This window comes from Aptenodytes forsteri, unplaced genomic scaffold, assembly GCF_000699145.1.
Source record: "Aptenodytes forsteri isolate BGI_AS27 unplaced genomic scaffold, ASM69914v1 Scaffold23, whole genome shotgun sequence".
NCBI classification, from domain to species: domain Eukaryota; kingdom Metazoa; phylum Chordata; class Aves; order Sphenisciformes; family Spheniscidae; genus Aptenodytes; species Aptenodytes forsteri.
Window position 1 is genome coordinate 1,284,600 of NW_008796043.1, and position 24,349 is coordinate 1,308,948.

The following is a 24,349-nucleotide window of genomic DNA, read 5'->3' on the forward strand; positions in this document are numbered from 1 at the left end:
CAAGTCCAACTGGAGTCCAGTCACTAGTGGTGTACCACCAGGCTTGATACTGGGGCCAATACTGTTTAACACATTCATTAATGGCCTGGATGATGGGACAGAGTGCACCCTCAGCAAGTTTTCAGCTGATACAAAACAGGGAAGAGTGGCTGATACACCAGAGGGCTGCGCTGCCATTCAGAGGGACCTCAACAGGCTGGAGAAATGGGCTGACAGGAACCTCGTGAAGTGCAACAAATGGAAATGTAAAGTCCTGGACGTGAAAAGGAATAACCCCATGTACCAGTACAGGCTGGGTGCCAACCAGCAATACGTCTTCTCAGCAAAGGCAGACAACATCCTCCTGGGCTGCATTGGGTAGTGTGCTGCCAGTAGGTGGAGGGAGGTGATCCTTCCCCTCTACTCACATCTGGAGTGCTGGGTCCAAAGTCCAGCAAAGGGCCACGAAAATGATGAAGGGACTGGAGCAACTGTCATATGGGGAGAGGCTGAGAGATCTGGGACTGTTCAGCCTACAGGAGGGAAGGCTCAGCGGGACTTTATAAGTGTGTATAAACATCTGATGCAAGGGAGTAAAGAGAGGACAGGGAAAGGACAGTGAAAGGACAGAAGGAAATGGGCACAAATTAAAATACAGGAAAGCGCTTAAACATAAGAAAAAAAATTACCCTGTGAGGGTTGTCAAACACTGTGACAGGTTGCCCAGAGAGGCTGTGGAGTCTCCATCCTTGAAGATATTCAAACCTGAACTGGACACAGCGCTGAGCGATCTGCTCTAGCTGACCCTGCTCTCTCCAGAGATCCCTGCCAACCTCAGCGATTCTGTGATTCTATGATGTCCTTGTCTAATCATGAACTTATACTGCAAAAACATATAATAACTCTTACTGGAGAGGAATCAGTGTTGTCCCACTGATTTTTCTCTGAAGTCATTGCTCAAGTAAGCTATGCTCCAAGTCCCTTTTGCGACTCATGCAATAAACAAAAAAACACAGAGCCTGCCCCGAGGCCCCTTGAATGCTTGGGAAAGAGTCCTCCACATCCTCAAGAGGTTTTGTGTGAGGTGTACAGAGGGTCTTCATGGCACTCCGTGTACTCAGACATTCCCTCAAGCTTTCCTTTGAATGCCAAGGGATCTCAGGGGGAGGTCATGGTTTCACTTAGTCCCCTGTCAGCTGTACGCATTCCTCCTTACCTCTTTGCCTGTGCTGTGAGAGTGTGCAGATGTGTGGTATGTACTGGCCCAGCAAGAAGCTGGAGTAAGGTTATCCACTTCTACCTGCCCACCCCAGTGATGGACAGCCAGAGTGAGGAGGAGTGCCTGGATAAGGAACTAAACATTCAGACCAGCCAGTGGAAACATCTTTCTTCCGAACTACTGTGCACGTGGAGTAAGTCAGCTGTGTTTGGACTCACTGCATTCATACAGATCACCTGTCCATGTGGTACACACCACACAGGACATGCTGGACTTTGTGCAAAACGGTGTGTGGAATCAGTCTGCACAAGCGATGTCCTACCCAGCAGGAGCTGGGCTCTCTGTGCACGTGCCGGCCAGCTGCACACCGCACGCACAGGAGACATTTCTGAGTGGTTGCCAAACCTGGCTGCTGGGTGTCTGGAAAACTGCAGGACATGATGTGTACAACTGAGGCACTGAACTTGTTTGGGGAAAAGTTTTAAAGGTTCTCCTGTCCACATACCCAGGCTTGCATCCTTGTATCCTCACCTACTGTTCTGCCCAGAAGGAAAAATGAGTTATTCTAAAACCTTCTGAGATTCTGATCACTACAGTGTATTAAACAGACATTGCCTGTTGGAAGTGTCTGTCAACTTGGCCAAGTGCTACTGATGAGGAATAACCATTAAGACAACAATATACTGACATGTGATCTTTTTACTTTTAATATGGCACCTGACAAACCCACCAAGGTGTAAGAGTATCTAAAGATCTCCAGTAAAATTCTTCTCTTTTACATTAATTCAATTTACAATAAAAGTTCCTTCTCCCCCTGCTGTGAATTCCTGCCTGTTTTGTCTCACCTATGTTTAACTGAAGCCTGAAGGGCTCTCTGTGGGTGGCAGAAGAGGCCATCAGTCTCCCCGAGGAGCAGCACTAATGACAGTCGATTCTGCAAAAGGGAACGGTGGGCGATGCACCCTGCAGTGCTGGGCTGGGAAACTGTTGTCATCTACTTGTCACCCAGATGCTGGGAAAGTGTTTCCTTTTTTTAAACGTACTTTGAAATAATTTATTCAAAATGCTGAATGAAGTATGACATATATAAAATAAAATAATAAAAAAATCTAACTCTAAGCTTCTTAATATTTTGATGCCAACCACGAAAGACCACTCAATTAAAACTCTGCACTGTTGCTAATAAGTCGCATAGCTTAAACCAATTGATTATACATAATTTTCCTGTTTTAAGACTTAAGCATATTTATGAATTAAAGACCCATGTGTAAATACCAGACCTGTGCTACTTGTATTCCATAGCCACAAACTTTATAAATCCCACCCCCCAAACAAACAATGGTGTTCCGAGATTATGCATCTCTATTATTCTTGCTATCCCACCATAAAACTATTTTAATGAGAAAGGCTTTATCTGAGGCGTTGTGCGATCAGGCCTCAATCTCACTAAAGAGTTCCTTCAAATGGGTTTTGCAAGTGTCAGCTTTAAATTAGCCAAAGAATTCATGGGGACATAGGGTAACAAAACTTGGTCAGTAAATATGTGTGACACACAACAGCTTTCTCATTTCTCTTAAAATAACATCAATTTGCCTTATTTCTGAGTTCATATTTCAATTAGTAAAATTACAGCATTTCAAATTCTTAATGAAATATAACTATTCCGTACTATATTACAGAAAACAATATATGAGGAAAAAGCTTCTGCACTCCCAAAAGGTGGCAAAAAGTATCTCCAAGGCCGGGTGATACTGTATCTGGAGTTGATTTTCAAAGTTTTCTCTGTTATAGATCTGGTGACAGAAACTGAATTATGAAGACTTTCAAAAAATGTTTCCAGAGAAAAGAAAAAGCCATGTCCCAGCCCTCCTATTTAGGAGATTAAACTAGAAGTTCAGAAGCTTCTGCACTCCCAAAAGGTGGCAAAAAGTATCTCCAAGGCCGGGTGATACTGTATCTGGAGTTGATTTTCAAAGTTTTCTCTGTTATAGATCTGGTGACAGAAACTGAATTATGAAGACTTTCAAAAAATGTTTCCAGAGAAAAGAAAAAGCCATGTCCCAGCCCTCCTATTTAGGAGATTAAACTAGAAGTTCAGAAATGACTGAACATATGAGAAGAAAACCATAATTTTAGAGCCTGGCACAACTCAGATTGTGTGTAACAACCCAAGACAAACCAGCTTTTAGAAAACAGGCAGGACACGGTGCACAAGCCTTCTGGTAGCCGCAGTCCTGACCACAGGATGGCACTACTCGGTATATTTTAGTAAATGCAGCACACATTTGCTATAACATTTTAACTCTCTACTGGCACAATGTCAAGCGAGCTAACACAAATCGAAGGCTGTGCATCCCCTCCGCTCTCTCCAGAAAACGGCCTTGTCTGCATATTTGGTTGAATAACGACTGTGTGCTTGGAGATTTGGAGGTGTGGATGTCCTATACAGGCGATCACATGTGATAGGCAAACGATAACAAAGCCGTGAGGTGGAAAGGGCAGAATGTCTTCATGTTGAATCTCCTTATTACAGTGATAAAATCTCCTCCAGAAGTATGTTTCTTCAAATGCCAAGTCTGACTAATACTACATCTTTCTCTCTTAAATAACTTCATTTTTTTTTCCTTTGATGCAACCGCTGCCAGCTCTCTCTATCCCCCTAAAAACCTCCCCATGCCACAAGAAGACTACAGCTTGCTTTGGCACTGTTACCAGCAAAAAGCAAGTGTAAAGCGAATGCAAATGTTAACAAATTGGGTTACTTATATTTTTCATTACTTTTGAAGTAGCATGCGTTACCAGCTCTAAGGTTATAGGGTATTATCCCCAATCTCATATTAACTGCTGTTTTCTTTAAAAAAATAGCTCATGATGACAAGAGAATAAGCGATTTAACAGTTCTTTATAATAATTTCTTCCCTCATGGCTATAGAAAACAAGCTGAGATTACATTCTCAACCTTTAAGGTTCAGTCATATCACAAAGGTCAATGAAAAAGAATAAGCACATATTATACATTTAGAACTGCTTGAAGACAAAAACCCTCCTTGGCCCATCTCCTGTTTTTCAGAGTTTGACCCATGGTTATTTTGTCTTCTTTAATTTTTTTTTTTTAAATCATTTAGGGTTGGTAAGACTGTAAACAGCAATACAAGGCACAGAATACTAATGAAACATGAATTGTGTATTTCCTTGAATAGAAAAGATGTAATATTTTACATATATGCATATTCTCAAGCTGATCCTTATTCTATTAATCTAAATAATTTCTTGTGTAATGTGGACTGAATTTGGCCCATAACGTTTTCATCTATTAAAAATAATTAGAGAAATACTTAAGCTGAACTTAATGCTTGGGTAAACTGCCTGATACCAGAATTGCATTTTTTAGCCTCAGAACAGAAGAGACACACTAAAGAGTGATGGCGTATGCGTCTCTCTTCTGAAGAGTTTGGGTCAATCCAGAGGGTTTCTGGGACAAAATCCCAATATCAACCTCAGCTGCTGAGAGCGAGAGCATTGCTATGAAGCAGGATATTCATGTGACACGCAGGACTTTGGTGAAAAAGCATCTTATGCCTGAAGTCATAAGGACAGTTCAGACTCTAATCTTATTTAACCTTTTGCTGAGGTTGGTAACGGAGGTGCTAACTGAACCACAGGTTCAAGCTTTCATAGGTATTTAAAGACCTATTACACTGAAAACAACAGGATTTATTTGCCAAAAAATCTTTTGGGATCTGAGCTATAATCAGCTTTGAGATAGAGAGAGATGGATCCTGGTATCTGGAAGACCCTTTTTTTTTTGTAATCAAATTCATTTGAGTAGACAATATCTCATTCAGACAAACTGTAGAGAATATTCGACTAAACTCTGGCTTTGTGTTCACACAATCTTTCCACATTTGCTGTCCTGCCATTACTCATATTCAAACCAATGTCCTCTGCAAGAGCCGCACTGTGCTCCAGTTCCCCATCTGATTTGCTCAGTAACCAGAACACCAGTACCAGGAGGCAACTGCAGTGGCTCCCATTGCAGCAATTTGCAATGTCACACACTAAAACTTCACATCTCTTAAGGAAACAGGTATGAGGAATAGGCCAAGAAAAGGAGAAAAGCTCCAGTTGACACAGACGTAGCTCGACAATCGGCAACAATGAGAAAGGAAACAAGACTGCAGAATGTGAAATGACAGATAAATGGGATTTAGGTGCAGTCCCACACATCTATCCTTCCTCCTCTGTGTGACAGAAGCTCTTTAATGATGTTGTCAGGGCCCCTAGATGGAGTAAGAGTCTCGATGTACATGGCCACTTATCTGTCATCCTTTATTTTACACATGCAATCCTTAAAGATATCCTGCAAATCCAAGACAAAATAAGAGATTCAAGGCAAAATACAGATGAATGAAACGTGGAAAATTAAACTTGGGGAAGATCAGCACCTTTACAAGAGATGCAGTATGATACTAGTGTCGGCTTCATTTACCAGAAATTGAGTTCAACCTCCTCAAACAATATACACCGAGAGCCTGATTCATTCCTTCCTTCATGCCATAGCAATGTCAGAGTTACTTTCAATTTACTTTCTGTCAGGAAAGGAGACATCCATCTATCCATCCACATGGACCAAAGAAAAGGCTGAGCATACACAGAACTTCTCCTGGAATTAGCCCATACTTTGCACAGTAAAGGGCCAAAGACTGCTCGCAAATACCCTGCTAGAAATCCATTGCGACCAACAACAATATCACAGATGATACAATTCAGTCTGAATTCAGCCTAGAAATGCCTTAATTCAGCACAAGGAAAACCGCCTCTGTAAAGCCATTGTATATCACAAACATTAATGCCAAGAAGCTGAGTGTTCATTGTGTAGAGTCCCAGAACTGTATTAAGAACAATGCACGCTGAGGACGTTATATTGTAGGATCTCTTCACACTTACAAAAGCAGGAAATTATTTTTATGGCCAACATCTTCTGTTCTCACAATTTGTCCTAGCATACCAGACACATGCTGCATGAAATCTTCCACCAAGACTTACAGAAAATAATCCTAGGTGCAGCTGGGGGGTAAAAATATGAGATAACAGTTAAGCTAAAGCTTCTCTTCGAATATTCTGGATGTTATGAAGTTGATCTACATTGTTAGAGGTACACAGACTGACTTTTGATGTAACTCTGAAAACAAATGAACATGGAAAAAAACACTCTTTGGGAGCTACAGAAGGAGAGAATTATACTACAAATTATGTCAGGCCCCACACTCTGACTGTCCTTCTGTGGACTACTTGCTGTCTTCACCCTGAAGAAGCCCCTAATTGCTGAGAACATGGACAGCCAGCATCCTTGCTGGCTCCACAGCAGTTCTATTTGTAAAAGTTACTGGAGATGGATACTGAAAGGGAACAAGGAAAGGCTGGAGACAGTTCAGACCATCTATGGGAGGCTGCAGCAGAGATCACTGTTTAGGCAGGAAGATGGTGCAGTCTGTGAGGTCAAGGTGGAGGAAAGCTGCGTAGTGCCTTCTCATTCTCCAGAGCTGAGTGACAGCATCAAAACCAGGAAAAGGCAAAAGATCCTCAGCAAAAATCCCGACTCAGCAGACGCAACGGAGAAGGACACTTTGAATGCAGTGCTACAGCACACAGAGAGGGAAAAATACTGCAGCTTATCTTCTTAGGAAAACAATTTTCTGCAAGGATATCAAAACAGTCCTTTACTCTCTACAGAAAGCACATATGGACTGAACTCATATATGACTCCTCAAGGCTTACTCCTTTGAGTCCAGAATGGAGGCAGGGCTGGTTCAAGATGATGGACTGAAGCTCCCTAGGAACAAAGGACCATGATCACCAAACTCACTGATATCTGCTCCAAGGAAGACTTTTTACCTTTTTTCCCCTTTTTCACATAAATACGTTGTCATACGGCAAAAACCTAAGAGAATGACCAATGTGCGACAGGCATTAAGTCACACCGCTTAATGCACTCTGGCACATTATGGAGGTGCCCATGTGACATCAGGACAGGCCCAGCAAAATACCCAAACAGGACAGACCAGAACAGCCCAGGGAAAGGGAACAAAGGCTCAAGTGTAAGAGAGGGTTTGCCTGAAGAAAGGTGCTTGGAGCCAAGAGGATAACAGGAAAGGAGAGAGCAGCCAAGAGAATGAGGGTTGCAGAGAAGTCAGAGATAAAGCAAATGCCACAGCTAATAACATTAAGCTGAAGAAGAGACAGGGAAATGATGAAGGAGACTTAAAAACACAGTTACAGTTTGAGGGGAAAAACAACAGGGTGAAGAAGAAAAAGCTCTTCCATGAAGAAGCAGCATCCCTCAGAAGATACGCTGATCCTGTTATCACCAAGGTATGTTTGTTTGCATGAGACTGTATGTCTACATATATTTTGCAATTTTTAGACTGTCTAGAAGAGTACTAAGCTAATAATAATTAATTTTATTTTGTATGAAGTGTTCATTAGAAGGACTGATGTGAAATAAGATGCACAAACTTTCTGGTTTTGGGTAACTAATCCAAAGCCTGCCAGACAAAGGTGACTGACGCCTGTTACCAGTAGCAGATGTTCAAAGACATCAGTGGGGAACTGAATAGACTGTCCAACCTTAAACCTGCATCAGGAAAACCATCAGAAATAGCACACTGAATGGCAGTTTTAGCAGAGTTCAGGAAGTCAGTACAAAGAGATTTTCAGCTATGATCCAATTACAAAAGCTGTCTGCATCGAGGCAGGGCTGAGCCACTGGTGTAGCAGAGGGCAGCGTGTAGGTATACTTGGGACGTGGCCTAGTCTGTGTGCCTGTCAACTTCTGACTCAAAGGAAGCCAATTCAGTCATTTTCCTCTGTAAAGGGCAAAATAATATTAGCTGACAAACTTCTGCAACTCAGTTTTTAACAGGAGCCACTTGGAATCATGGGTATGTATGTTTGAAAAATCAATCTCTAAGCAAATGAAAATGTGAGAGTTTAAGATATATATCCTTGTCTGGTTCACTCTTTTTGACATTAAAATGAATTCCAAATGTCCACTGATAGTTCTTGTATCAATCTTGTACGAGACAGACTTGCAGTGGTAGCCTTTAAGAGCAAATACTCAGGGACATCTGAGATACCGCAACCCCTTTAGGTAATAACAGTCCACTTCGTGCCAACATTGAAGAAAAGGCTGAATAGTAGTCCCTCAATGAACATGCCAAATATACAGGTTATATGTCAGCTCTCTAACAGGTATTATGATCTGTCAAGTATATTAATAAACTTTTACAGTTAAAAGGAAAAGAAATAAAAATCTGAACCTATTTTCAGGATATTGTGCTGTGAGCGAACACTTACAGACTAAAATCCTTATGTAGGATTTGCCTGCAGGGAATATGCTAAATCGAGCCCTTTTGAACTTTTGATTAAATAATTGATGCATAATGCAGAATGTGTAATATATGCGTCCTTTCCCCATAGTTGCCTGGAAACCCATATGGAACAGTACTAGCAGTTCCAGGAGCATTTAGTCTCTAAGTCACTGGAAAAGACAAAGGAACAAAAAAGTTTTAAAAATCATTAACTCATCTTTCTTTCCATTATTCAGGTACTGCAGGATACCCGAATTAGTAACTTACACAATGGTATCATGACTCTTGCAATACAGAGTGCTTTTTCTTTTTCTTTAATAATAATAATAATAATAATAATAATAATAATAATAATAATAATAATAATAATAATAATAATAATAATAATAATAATAATAATAATAATAATAATAATAATAATAATAATATCACAGAAAATACAAGATGGTCAACAGAGAAGAATAAAACTAAGAACGAAAAATGTGCGGTTTTTTCCCCCAAATTATAGGATTTTTAAGCAAATCTCATTAGAAGACCAGTCACTAAGGGTTTAGAAGAATATGAGAATGCCATGATCACAAATTCAAGAGGCAGATTGTTTTCCCAAGAAATAATGTTTCGAATTGCAGCCAAGCAGACCTTTTGCACTTCTCTAGTAGGCAACACTGCTTGTCATTCAGTCTGATTGCTCTGTGACCCAGCCTGAATCTATCTTGTGCTTTATTGCTTCCAAGATGGAATGAAAAACATGATAAAAATCAACAATGAGAACAGAGCACTAACCATGGAAACCTACAGTGATGAAGGATTACGTTATTTAACCTAAGCAATTCTGTAATCATGATAATTTGGTGGCTCTGTTTCTGATGGTCATCCTGAGAAAAAAAGGATGAGGGGCAAGCACAAAATTGCACAGGCTATACAGTCCTTGAGAAGTAAAAGGCAGGATATTGAGAATGAATGCCTCCTGCCATGGCAGGGATCTTCATAGGATTCTTGCATAACAAGGATACCACCACTGAGCATTTCTTGTGCACTCCATTTCACTTTAGAGAAAATAAATAATCACTGAGTCAAAGAAAGAATGGCTTTACACTATGGTGGCATGAGGTCTCATTTAAGTAAAGAGAAGCAGTTGTCAGTTCCTAAATCAATTAACATATAAAGATGAAGATTTGATGGTTAAGCATCAACAGGACACACTGGAACACTTCTGAATATCCTCTAGCTTTGTGTTTAGGGAACTTTTTTGGATATGTAAGATCAGCGCATATTTTGTCTTGCGGAAGAGAAAGTTGAACCTGGATCTCTTGTTGACTTCCTCAGCCACTGGATAACACAAAGGTCACAGCATCATTTCCAGTGTGGAATCAAGACTTTCATATCCTTTCCTTTTACTACAAGTACCAGATACCGTGACTTTTAATTTTGTGGTGAATGGCATGTTGAACAGGATGGGATAAAACGATATTTTAAGTGTCAGCCCAGTATAGGAAAAAAAAAAACAAATCCAAGCCCTCGTAAACTTTCTTTAGGATTAATCAAGTAATTTTTAAGAAGTGCTTGCCATCCTGAGGGTAGCCACTAGCTCACACAGGCTGATCTCATCATTTGATACCCAAATTGTCAGTTTCTAAGACAAAACCAGTTTCAGCAGCTTGCTGTAGCGTTACAGGAGATATAAGAGTACAGACGGAAAAAAGCTTTAAGAAAAGCATCTAAAAATAGTGTGTTTACAATAACTGTCATTCATTCTCAGTGGGAAATTATTATATTTCAGGAGGGTGAGAAATTATTCTAACTTAAAACAAATGCAAAAAGGCAGATTAGATCAGAGAGGCACCCAAGAGCATGTATGGAAATTAAGCTGACATGCCTACATGCCTCGGCTGTGACTACTTAAGCCCAGAGGAGGTAGGAGGAAGAGCAGGGTGGAGGGTGGAGGAGACTGCCCTGGACATTCACAACGTCTCCATCACAGCCATGGCAGCTGCACTCCCTATGTGGAAACAGCTGTACCGCAACTTGGATACGACAAAACAATGCCAAAAAAAAAAAAAAGGAAAAAAGAAGAAAATCACTCACGCAGAAGGATATTGAAGGGAGAAACAAAGACACTGAAACCCTAAGGTGCTGGGATTAAACTGCCAGAGAAACAAGCACCCTTTTTGTCTGCATTAGTTAAGCCACATATTACTATCACCAGCACAGCTTTAGATTCAAGTTTTCAACTGCCAATGATTTATTCTGATCTAGGGAAATCAGCAAAATCTGCTTTTTGCAGCCAGAGTCACAGAATAACCTCACAACACATTGAGAAAAGTTCATCAAGGACAGCAGTAGTTTTCCAGTTGTACAGTTCTGTATTAGTGAGTGATGTTTAATTGTATAATGGTTTTGATTATGGTATGTTGTTATGTTCTACTCCTGCTGCCACTATAGCCCAGAGGGAATTTGCATGTGAACACAATATTTCATCTCAGCTTGTTTTTCCATATAAACAATTGGGTTTTAATAAATTCACCAAAACCCAAATATTAAAATAAACCAACTGCACAATGATCATTGGGGATAACTATAAATTGTGCTTTTTGGTGGTTCCTGAATACTGGTGAAAGTTGAGAGATACGTGCAACTGTTGTCATTGGTCCTTCATGCCTTGTTTTAGGAAAGCCTATTACGCTTCTGTGTCTGAATACTATGGATAAACAGCTGTAAATTAACCTTGTCAAGATGGCATTTTCCTGGCGGTAAGGGGAGCTGAGCGGGAGTCTGTATGGTGAGAATGTGTATCGGATGCTCCAAAACCCTCTCCAATACACTGGAGGTGAAGTGAAGGACAATACCCTAACGTTTGACTTGTCAGAGCAACACTGGTTCGTAGGGTTTTCAAGTTCTGCGACTGTTGCAGACCTCACAGTGCTCACCTGTAGTTTTTCCATGTCCCTCCTTGATTTTTGCAGTGTGCACTATTTAGGGCCACCTTTAAAACACATTTAGAAAATTTAGATGATGAAGAAGTCAGCTATTCGTATTTTGTACATTTTGTACAGTACAGACCAGAATAAACATGCAGCATGTTTGATCAGGTTTCTGCACCTGCTTCCTATCTGCTTTTATTATCCCAAATAATGAAATTTAACCTCAAAAGATTAGGGTGCTGCTATTTCCGAGACTATATCCAGCACCATAATCCAGTAGAGCAGCCACAGTCAGCTCGCACACTCCTGCTCTACATTCTGAGATCTGAAGATGGCGTAACCACCAGCAGTGTTTTCTCCGGGGTCCGTCTGTCCAAAACTCTTGGCATGCATTTGGAATTACTCATCCCCAAATCTCAAGATCTTCTCAAGGCTTCTTTAGTATTTTTTTGATTTTTCCTTTTTTTACAGAACAGGTACCTACATCTTGTGTTAGTATTTATGACTAAGAGAAGACTATTACTATTGCAATGTCTCGCTGTTGCAACAAGTCTCCTATTGCTACAGGAGTTCTGCAAAGTAATAAGCAAATAGCCTGCAGTCATCTCTTTCTATACCCGCCACATCCTCAAAGGTACCTGTATTACCTACAGAGTTTCTCTTTTCTCTACTTCCAATTTTAGAAATTGTCAGCAGAAATAGAGAAGCATAAAATGAGTTTATGCTCATGGTGCGCTAACAAAGCTTCCCAGCTTTTAGGATTCCTGCATGTAGAATTTTGTGGGTCTCTTGCTTTTAAGATTTTTGTCACATACTGAATCCCACGTTTGGCCACTTAGCAGATTCAGAGGTGTGCCAACAATAATTTATAAATGTTGTTATTTATTTGTAGCATTAACATAGGCAAAGGGGAATGCTTAAATTTGAAGGAATTTTTCTTTGAAAGATAACATTACAGCTTTTTCAAATTTATCTACTCATTTTCTGAGTTCTTAAGAAGAATTTCTTGCTTCTCTGAAGGCTGGACTGGATTCAATTCTATCCTGTTGGACAAATAATTGCAATGACTGATATCGATTTTTCTCACTTTGCTGATTTTATTTAAAATGCCTGTTGGTTTAAATGCTCAGAGAGATTTTTATAAAAGAAGTACTTTCCACATGCATATTAGTTTTCCTAAAGTTTTATAGAATTACCAGAAGGACATATATTTGCAATTTTGAAGACTGTTTGCTAAATATCTTTAAAGTAGTCTTCCTCTTGTGAAAATTAAATAATGCCATGGAGCAATTAATTTGATTGACAGCGTTAGTACTCAAAGTGCAACATATGTAGTGGTATTCTGGTACATGGTGGTAAACTGTGACCTCCTCTATAATCTTTGGCCAGATAGTTTAACTAGTTTAAGGAGAAATGCTGCAAGAGAGAATGGCTCTTAGAATCTGAAGGCACCTTTGCCCATTGCACACTGCCTACTTCACCAGTAAAACCCAGCTGGCTGCTGAAGGTTTCAGCAAAACAGCCTTTTGTGTTGAGAGACGAATTCACAAAGGGAGGCCAGGAGGCGAACCTGTGTCTGTGTCTGCATTAAAGACAGCAGAAACAAGCAGTGCATTGTTTGTGACAAACGTAGCTGCCTTTTAAATGACATCCTGTGACTGTCTATGCTAATGGACACCTTCAGGTAAAAAAGATGGTGTTAATAAAACCTCTGCTCTGCTTTCCTTGGAACAGCCACTTCTGGCACTCAAAGCAGCTCTCTGCTTCCATCCTCATACACCTTCAGCCTGTAGCCAAAAGCAGCTCCCTGCAATTTATTAAATTAGCTCTATAAAAGAACCCCTTAAATACACTCTTTCCAAGCAATTTTTTCCTAGTAAGTCTGGGCTGGTGTGCCAGGGCAGGGCAGGAGAGCACAGCTGAAAGAAAAGGATGGCTTGAGTGACAGGAGGTGCTACGCACTGGGAGTGGAGCAGAACTGCCTTTGAGCTTTTTCTTTTTATATTCTCCCCTAAATGAAACAGCTCAGATGCAGCAGAAGGTTTTTCTTCCCATGTCCTTTTTTTTTTCTCCTAAACTTACTATTGGGTGGTGCATAATGGCAATTTCTGTAGGGGGAAAAAAAAATAAAAAGAGTAGCTGACATGAGCCAGAGGTCTGATATTAACCATTTTGGGGCAGCGCTCGGTTCAGTGGCTCTATGTTGAGAAGCTCTGCCTTGGACAGCCATTGCTTGAAATCATATCAGGTGAATGAATGACTTCTTTTCCCACTAATAAGAGAAAGCCATCTGGCAGAGCAGCAGTCTAACAGAAACAATCAGAAGAAAACTGTACTTGACAGTGAAAAGACACACGCGATTCAGCCCATTCCAGAGCAACAAGCATTATTCCTTAAGTTGCACAGAACCTAATTCTTAGGACAACATTTTTAAGTCTCCCCACCTTTTTTTTTTTTTCAGAAGAGGTTGATACAATATAAGTCTTGATATAAGACCAGCAAATCACTTCTGCAGGCACTGACCGTGAGCGACTTGGCACAAGCTGGCAAACCGAAGGCCATTACTTCTCTATGAAGAGAAGTAATAGTTCCACAAAAGCAGATCGCAGTTGATAAATAACAAGAACAAAGTTAAGATTAACAACCAATATTTTTAGCCAGCCAGCCACTCCCAACAATGAGGCTATTGCACCTTTAGGTTTTTTCATTTGCTTTGTATACAGTTATCAAAGCAATTAGTGTTACGACTTTGCTATCACTGTCAACTTAATTGGACACTCTTGTCACCTGAGACTATTGTATTCTATTACCATGAAAACAAAGAGAAAATTTCATCCTCTTAAACATAAAATTAAAAAAATTAAAATAAACAACTGAATGCAACATAATAGTGTCTTTCAATGCATTTCCTCCTGAATGGGAGAAACCAGCTGCTGGGTAGGTACTAAACCCCTCCTGGGTTTTACGTCTGGCAGCCTGCTCATAATGTGATACTAATCCTCCAATTCATACTTCAGCTAAACACATATTAAAACCATGAGAAATGTGCTGCAGAATTGATTGAATGACCAGCTCCGTAGCTAATAACCCAATAAATACTCTCCAAAGTCTTTCCCGCCACAACTTTGCCTCTCCAGTATGTTTGGACAGCATAAGCTAAACATTTCTGTAACACAGATAGATGTAGCCTGAAAATTAGGAACTCTTTCCTGGGTGGTTAATCTCTATCTGCAGTGAGCATTTCTTATAGTACTTACTACTGTGAGTAGCACAAGCGTAGCCAAGGCTGTCATTCTAGTTTAGATATGAAGACTAAAAAAACTTTCCTTTGCATTAGTCCTTTCCCCCAGTACTACTGCTGACAAGAGCTCCCCTGGTTAGGATTTTTTTTTTTTTTTACTTGGTGTGGAAAGGTCCGGTAAAACGCATAACCCAAACCCCGCCATTCTAAGTATTTGCATACTATTTTGGATGGAGAAGAAAGGATACACTCCATTACAGATTTTATATGTATTTCCCCTTTAAACTTCACAGCACGTTACTGTGCTAATAGAAACTGCAGCTGTAAAGGAAGAAAGACTGAATCTCAGAAGAAACATTAAAAATGTCACTAATCAAGTGGGAAGCTTCTCAGGAACGAAGCCTAGATGGAGGAAGACAGACATGCAGAGATTACAAGCAGGTCCATCCTCTTAGAAGAGATGCCTCTAGGCTGGCCTTCTGGAACAAAGGGGGCTGACTGACATTGTACTTACTTTGCTGCACCCCAAATAGACGAGGACTAGAATCACCATTTCTTCTCACGGAGTTGCTATAAAAGCATTTAATTTGTAGGACCTTGCTGAAACCCCCAAATGTTATTTTACAAGAAAATTGGAGAATGTAGTTAATGTACTTATTAATTAAAGCTGTGGCCTGCATCACGAATCACCCTTCTATGGCTGAATCACTAGCATGTTTGAGGCAAGTTCCTTAGATAAACAAGTTGCTATTTAAAATCTGCCCAGGCACTCTGATTAGCGTCCTTTGCAATGCCGGATCAAACAGTCCCGCTTTGTGACTGATGTGAAGGACAGACTGGGGAGTGCAGTGGAAAGCTAATAACAATGGTATACAAAAGAAGCGCTGACATACTTACAGTTGCATTTCTTCTGAACAAATCTAAGCTTGCATGCTGTTCGGTAGGTGGACAAACGAATGCGATCCAGATCTTGAGCCCCTAGTGGAAGAGAATAACAGCGACATTTGTACGGAATATGACTTGTGCGTATCTTTGCTAGCAGGGAAGCCAGAGAACAAAGAGGACACATGAGCTGACTCTTTAATAATTTTCAAGGCTCTCTCCTTTGCAGGGAGAGTAGAAAGGGGTGAGGAGAAAGAAGGGGAATGGCAGGAGCTACAGTGTTAAAAGACTTCTATAAAGGAAGGCAAGGAATAGTCAGCCCACTGTGTCTGTCACTTCGAAGAACAATCTGGTCAAGCTGCAGGCTAAAAGACACGCTGGCCAGGCTCCAACAGCAGGGAAAACCTCCATCTAATTTTAATATTTAACAACAAAGCTCATAACAAATATCTTTGACTGACATGCCAGATCAGAACAAGGTATTGCCAGCAAACCAAATTAGAAACAGTATCATGCTGTAATGAAAAGACTGATAGCAGTCTGCAGAAGGGGGGCAAAAATAATGCAAAGGCCGTGAGGCCTTTCTCTGTTTTGCAGAGGTATGTTCTCTGCAACGGGGACCTCAAAGGGTCAGCTCTCTGCTTCACACATAGCTTGGCCCTGGCTGCTCCGACTTAAAGATCTGGCAACACTTCCAAAGCAGCTGTCCAGGAGATGGGTATAAACTGACTGGTAGCTACTTCACATACAAGCGCAGCAGAGAGGGTCCGGGATGGGGGCAGAACCTGGCACAGTGTCTTTAGGCCTCCTGCTGCTGTGTACCACTCATAACGCTTCCCAAAAACCTCAAAAAGTAGATAAGGAGATTGTGATTTAAATCTTTCTCCTTCTTGGCTGGTGTGTCTTACATAAAGAAGTGTTGCCTCATAGCTACAATATGGCCTATGAAATACAAGACTGCTTATTAATTTTACCACACATTTCATGGAAACCCATTCAATTAAATTTTTGCGTATTTGCTTTTTCACTGTGGTTGGCCCTGTAACAGGAGTAAAACCTGTTCTATTCAGTTAAGCAAGGTACCAAGTTATAAAAACCAGAGTTTCTTAATGAACTGTCTGCACGAAACACATCCAGACAAGGTACAATCAAGCTGTAAGAGAAGTGGAGTGGAATATGGCCCTATTCTGCTTTTACACATGCTTCCCGAATGCTTTAAGATTCATCTTGACATTATTAGACTGGCTGCTCAGCTGCACCGTTGTACATATGGCCATGTCGGCACTGTTCACCCACACTTTGTTAAACAATCTGCCATCCTTTGGACCCAAATTTTTCAAATGTGCTCTGACCTGTGAGATAAAAATGAGAATGATACTCTCCCCTTTCCCCAGAATCTGCTCTTTTCCTGACCGGATTCTCCCACACCATCTTCCCAGGGCTCCCAGCTACTCCCTTTTGCCAGCTGGCTGTCTTAACACCATCTGTTCCTGGGAGAAGCTACCCTTAACTACTTAACATCAGGACTGGAAAGTTGGTTTGGTTTTTTTTTCATCATATGTTTTATTGTTAAATTACAGAGGTTTTTCGCTTCTCCATTAGTATCTCATTGACAGATTTTGGAAAACTTCTTTACTGGTAAAGGGGAGGATAATGCTTGTAAGACTAAGTCTTTCATTTTTTAATGGGACCAATGAGTAAAATGAATTTAACTTCTTCCCTCTTAACTTTAGTGAAAGCTACTAATAAAAGCTTCCAGTGCTCCTTCATAAAACTTCAGCCTTTTAACAAGATGCAAAGATTCTTTAACAAGATGTAAAGATTCAAAGCAAAGTGAGAGTGTGGCTCATTGAGCTTCCTAGGTTGCAGTATTAATCCTAAATAAACAAATCTGTAGGCAATAATGTTGCTTTTTTTCTTTACTATTTACACACACAGTGGATGGTATTATTTTGATATTATTTTGGGAGTAGGTGTTTTTGCTGATAAATCCCTGGAACAGACAATTTAATTTTATCATGATTCACATTTCGCCGTAGTCAGAGATCTATTTGTCAAATAACTTCTGTAGAAAAGTGACTTCACTTACACGGAGAGTCCTGAAAAACAAGTGGAAAGTTGTATGGGACTGAGCACGGCAAACGAGACTGTGAATTTGTAATTTGCCTACAGGATTGCCAGTGGCCTCTCCTTCCTTTTGCCTGCTGGCAGTGTTTCACTCTGTTTCCTTTGAATATGCTCATCTCATGTAACACTGTTTGCAGTTTGCAAAAATAATAAAGGGATACATTGCAAGCTTTGGCTGCTGTTTTCTTGCTGGATAATATGTGCTGTCAGCACAAGAGTGATGTACATTTTGAAGTCTCTTCATCAGTCCGGATATATCTGAGCATGTCAGGTAAGACCAAGGGTAGCCGAGTGATTTGACATCCCATGGTGCATTTTGAGATATAAGACACAATTTAAGCTTTAACCACAGGATTGTACAGAAGATGATATTGATTATGATACTAATTCACAGAAGTTTGTAATTTGGAACTACAAAGATGCCTCTTCTGAAGGAAAGGAAACAAAAAGTCAAACTAAACTTCTTTAAATACAGGGAAAATCACACAGTGGCTCAAATCTAAAGTGAGAGTCAAATCCAGCTATTCCTTGTTCAGAACAAATTTCCTACTTAAAAAGGCAGGAAAAGCTGGATTTTTTTTTTGCTGTCTTGTGTAGTCTGGAACATGACCCACTTTCTAAAAGTATTGTGGGGTTTTAATCACAGACTTGCAGATATGACTGCAAGAACCTGAAACACTGGCAAAGTCCTCTATATTATGAATTTTCTTCCTCTAACATCAGCAGGTTGTGGGGTTTAACATTTTACCAGAAGCTTAAGTTTGTTACAATGCTAAGAAGCTTTGCGTGGCCCGCAGTACGTAGGGCGCGTGGAGCACATGGTTTTTGTTAAACATGGATCGTGTGGGCTTGCACACAGCTGAGGCCACCTGAATGCAATGCCAGGTTGAGCTTCTGTTTCAGTGAAGCACACCCTTTACACACACAGGAATCCAAGGGACTGTCAAAATGCAAAATTCAGTGTTTCATGAATATGGACATTTCTCTGCCTAAAACATACTTAGTTTTTCACAAAGACTTAATATTTTCCCCTCTTTTCACCTAGTTGGAACCTAGTTCTCTGTGTGCATGTGTAGTAGGAGGAGGAAGGGAGGCAGGCAAATAAGAAAAGGGAAGCATACGAGATAAACCAGACTCAAGTATGTCAAAATACTAAAATGTGAAAGAAAAAATAGTAGACAATAACTATTTGTGTACAGTATGGGAAAATAGTCCCTCCTCCGCCTCCAACTACTGATTGCAAATTTTCCCAACACCTCCTTAACTCCTCCAAAAAAACCCAACAGCAAAACAGCTTTCAAAACTGTGGGAACAAACCATAAATCCTCACAGCAAAGTCTTAAGCAATTATCTTCCATTTTAGGAATATTTCAAACTAACTGAAGTTAATGGAAGTTGTGCTATTGACTTTAGCTGATACAAGCTCAAGTCCTCTCTATAATTCTAATTAAAGGTATAGTACGTTCTGGTAATGGACAAATGCATCGTCCTTTTTTCTTGGTCTTTTTTTTTTCCTCCCCCCCGCCCCCCCCCTGCTTCCGCCCTCGCTTCTGGCCAAAGAGCAACCCCTCCTCCACCGGTCCAAGGTGTTGTACACAAGGGACAAGAGAAATATCCATCTGAGTTACAACAGCAAGCTTTGTGTGATATTGAAATAATTACAGGGCACAACAGAGCTAGTGGACACAGTGGAACGGGCCAAGAACTGTTCTCAGTAGGCCATCTGAATGAGAAGTCCTTAATTTGGAGAGCTCAGGAGCACAGATGTAGGCCATTCGGTCACCCCGGGCTCACCCCCAGAGAACAGTCCCGAGCACATTTAATTCACCAGCACAGACCTGGCCTTTCAGTGCGCACAGTTGCTCAAGTCCCAGTAATGCTCATCTTAGTCTCCCCCAGAAGATGGGGGAGATGTTCTGTCATTTTTTACTATGTTGCAGGGGACAAATAATAGGAAGCTTAGTAATTACAGACAGAACTTAGGTAAATCTAGTAACAGGGTGACAGTCTCGAACTTCATACGTAATAGAATTTCCTTGAGAAATGGTGGATTGTTTGTAAGAGAAGTAAGAGATGACTGTCAAGAGAACTGCAGGAATATTGTTAGTATAGTACATCCCTGACACACTATTCTGCAGGGAACACAAAGCTTCACTAGAAACTATAAAAAATGTGTTGAAGTGGGCTATGTAGTATATGAGTCCCTGTACTGTGTCTGGCTGGGATGGAGTTAACTTTCTTTATAGCAGCCTGCATGGTGCTGTGTTTTAGATTTGTGGCTAAAAAAGTGTTGACAACACACCGATGTTTTAGCTATTGCTGAACAGTGCTTGTACAGCATCCAGGCCTTTTTGTTTCCTACTCTGTCCCCTCCCAGAGTCAGCTGGGGGTGGGCAAGAGGTTGGGAAGGGACACAGCCAGGACAGATGACTCCACCTGGCCAAAAGGATTGTCCATACCATATAATGTCATGCTCAGCAATAAAACTGGGGGAGGGAAAGAAGGGGGTGGGGAGTTTTGTCTTCCAATGTGGACATTGCTCGGAGACTGGCTGGGCATCAGTCTGCTTTTGGGAGGTGGTGAGTGACCACCTTTGCATCACTTGTTGTTGTTGGTCTTTGTTGTCATTTTTTTCTCTCTTTCCATCACTTAATCAACTGTCTTTCTCTCAAGCCATGAGTTTTCTTGCTTTTGCTCTCCCTATATTCTCTCCCATCCCGCTGGAGGCTGGTTGGGGATTAAGTAAGCAGTTGTGTGGGTGCTTAGCAGCTGGCTGGGGTCAACCCACTACGGATACCCCCACTAAAAGATGTAGTTTTTTGGAGACCTTTATCCCTCTTCATTGCTACCTGTGTATTGCAGCATTTTTGTCTTGAGAAGCTACCGATTAAAATAATACAATCACAAAATCTGATTTAGAAAATCCCTCCCTCCTGCTATTTGGTCAAATCAGCCCATTTTCCTGTAATTTTGGTCCCACGACATTAAACCATTTGTGAAATGGAGATATCAGTTACTTGAGGTAGAAAGCTTGCATAAATTTTACTGACACTGCATTGCAACTGGCTTGGTCTATCACAGCGAAACATTTCTAGGAAGTACTTACGCATTTCTGCAAACAGCTGCCTTCTTTCTGCCATGGTATTTCCTCTTTTCCCACAATCTTCAATCATTCTGGAAGACAAAATCATGTGAAAATATTGAGTATTATTCCCAGACTGAACATACGTACATAAGCATCCATAATCGATCCCGGAGAACCTTTGAGGTTGACTGGTGCTCCATGTGTACCCAGTGCCTTTTGCCAGCCTCTCTATGGCATGGTTTGCAGGGAAGCTGGTCCCCAAATTGTCCTCCATTCCCTAGACTCTGCTTTCAAGCATTTGTTTTCCCCCTCTCTCTCTCTCCCAAAGGCAATGTTCAGTTTTTCTGCTTGATGTAACTAGCTGACTTACATAACACAAGCTCTGAAATTCATTTTAGGTTTTCTTAAATAATGAATCTTCAGTTTAAATTATGTAAGAGAGAAGATATCATAAAAGATTCGGATATTATTTTACAGTTTAGAATATGCCTTTCTAGCCAATTCTGGGTGGAGGAGACAAAAAAATAACACAACAGCAACTAAATCTCTACTCCACAACATGATACGCTCTATTTACTCAAGCAAATACACTCCAAATATTAATTCAAATTCAAGACAGTATGTCTCTGATTAAATGAATTCCAGTAAAAGGCTCAGAAGTAAGAATATATTTTCCTTCAGTTTTCAGATATAAAAATCTTCAGAATATTTTGAAGAGCACTACTGCTGGATAGAGCATAGAGAAAAGAGACAGCTTCCTTCATGGCCAGCATTCAAACCATAAAAGACTAAAGCCTTCAGAGCAAAGATAAACATCTTTAGCAACACTCAAAAAATGAAACCCGTGTCAGCATCACCACTTCCTACGGGTAATTACTCTAGCAAACCAATATCCTTTCCTCCCTGCCAAGTCTGGTTAGGGCTTCTGACCTGCATTTTAATCTACATCCTTATCTCAACTAGACTGTGTAAAATAACATTGGACCACCTGGGATATAAAGGAGATGCTCCGTAGAGGCCTGCAATCCGAAATATTGCACCGTATCCCATAGCAAACCCACATATGTATATGGGTATGTTTTATCCAGGAAGGATAAAAGTACTGGATGCTGAACTCTACCATCACCAAAGGACTGAGGATAGAAAACCAGCTTCCTTTTATTTCTCGGAGAAAGAAAGGCAATCACATCAGAGATGTTTTGTTGTGTGGGGTTTTTTTTCCTTCCAAAATGCACTGTTCAAATGAAGTGGTGGTACATTATAACTGCCTTTTCCAAATAGCCTATTCAATTCTCAGAGTACTGAGAAAGGCTCTGCTAAAGTGCTATCTATGGTGGACATTTTGTGATGTGAGCAGCAGTCCCACTAGGAACTGGACAAAGGGTACAACTGCAGCCTGTTTGCAGGGATATTCAAGTTCACCCTTATGCTCTAATTTGGCCAGGAGTGATACAGATGTGTGTAGCATGGCATCAAGTCTGAGCTAATATATCCTGCCTTTCTGCAGAGGTAACAGTTTTCAGTATAGTGCTTTACAGAAGTGGCCACACAGCCTGTGATCTGGATGTAGCTGGTGTCTTGCTAGCTTAGAGGTGTCAGGGAAGACTCACACCTACCTGCAAAACGAGATGTACCTCAAGATACACCAGACCCAACCTGCATCCTAATTAGACAGCAAGTAGTAATATCTTTTGCACCTGGATCAGCCTTAAATCTCTGCCTATAAAAGATGAAAAATGATGTAATCCCACTAACCCCGGTTTGAGTTCCCCACTCCTTTTCTGTTTCTAATCGAACTCATAGTAGGAGACAAATTTGCCATGGTAAATGACCAGATCTCTTAGGACAGGTCGGTTAATAAAGCCCTTTGAAAAGACAGTATCTTTTACCAGGCAGGGCAGTTGAGTGAACACTTCAGAGCAAATACAATTTTAGATTAACTTTTATTATTTGTAGAGTGGGTCACAGGCCATCATAATTTTCTCTGACTTCTCCTGTACTCAGAATTATTCTACAAACAATGTGCAACTGGTGTTCAGACTACATACTGTTCATATTAATTGACTGAGATAGGATTATTTTGATTCTGGCACAAGGATTACATCATCTTCTTTCAGTTTCTTGATATAATGTACACTTAAATCTTACAGATTTTTCTCCATTTATTAATTTGCTGTTTTCATTCCACCAACGTTCTCTAACATTCATGAAATAACCACTGGTCTCACAGTGATTGCTGCAAACTTTATCGAAAACAAGGGGGTGCAACTTTATTCTCCCTTCCCTCCGGCTGCCTCTTGGATAAAAATATACCTTAGCCATTGCTTTTAAATATCTACAGTGCATTCACTGGAACGTGGCTCACTTGTGACCTTGTTCACGATGCGGAAGAATTTGCCCAGTCAAAATTAAATAAAAAAAGGTATTTTTCAAATAATGCAAATTGTACAGCAAGTTCTCCACTTCCTCCAGAGAGCCCATTCCTAAAGTGTCCTTTCAGTGGGGTAAAAATCATTAACTGGTTTTCCCTTTTGTGCAATTCATCCTCCCCTTACTTTTACTGATGTTTATATCTCCTTATATAAAATGTTCCCTGGACCTGATCATCATTTTTCAGAATGTCCCGTTATCTGCTGAAACTGAATCACCCTTTTCACTGCTGGGCTTATGGGGATTACCAGGCCTGACAAATAACTTCGTATTTATCCACACACAACTCAGGCTTCCATGGAGAGGGAAGCAACTTTGTATTTGTATTTTTAAGACTCTCACTGCACTAGATACTTTGCAGATTTTAATATAGCCTTCATCCCAAATGACAATCCTAAAATCCTCTGCAATGGGATATATGCCATTAAGCTAATGAGAACATCAGCGGTGGCAGTATTTTCAGATAGGTATCTCAGAATCATAGAATCATTGAGGTTGGAAAAGACCTCTAAGATCATCGAGTCCAACTGTCAACCCAACACCACCATGCCCACTAAACCATGTCCCTAAGCGCCTCATCTACACGTCTTTTAAATACCTCCATGGATGGGGACTCCACCACTTCCCTGGGCAGCCTGTTCCAATGTTTCACCACTCTTTCAGTAAAGAAATTTTTCCTTACATCCAATCTAAACCTCCCCTGGCGCAACTTGAGGCCATCTTCTATCCCTCCTTCGCATCTTTTCCTGATAGAAGAAAAATGATAGATGATGCTCATCAATATTGTTATTTTTGAGTCGCCATTGATAGGAATTCACTCAACTGTGTCTTCCAAGCTTTTTGTATGCATTTTTATCTCTAGAATGTGCTACAGCCCAGGCTCAACTAATGCCATTGGTCAAGGGTGTGGGGCATCTCCCTTTTCAGCCTTGTTCACCTTGATCCAGCTCACAGGTACACAGCTCAGCTCTTTAACTCAGATTACAGAGACTCACGCTTTGAGCCTGGGATGCGCTCAGCTCAGTCCCTGGGGCTGGCCGTGAGCATAACTGACTACAGTCATGTTCCAATATTTCTCATTTTGCTTATAACACA

The 24,349-nt window shown here is 40.7% G+C and overlaps 1 protein-coding gene across 17 annotated transcripts in view; it reads right to left on the reverse strand.

The window, feature by feature from the left end:
• DTNA (dystrobrevin alpha) overlaps nt 1–24,349 on the reverse strand; it is a 222,374-nt gene that overhangs the window by 79,169 nt on the left and 118,856 nt on the right. For all 17 annotated transcript variants that reach the window (XM_009285603.2, XM_009285618.2, XM_009285614.2 and 14 more), the window contains 2 exons: nt 20,846–20,913; nt 15,628–15,708 (listed from right to left, as the gene is read on the reverse strand). In XM_009285603.2, coding sequence (XP_009283878.1) covers nt 15,628–15,708; nt 20,846–20,912 — 148 coding nt within the window. In that variant the 5' untranslated portion in view covers nt 20,913. The remainder of the gene's footprint in view (nt 1–15,627; nt 15,709–20,845; nt 20,914–24,349) is intronic.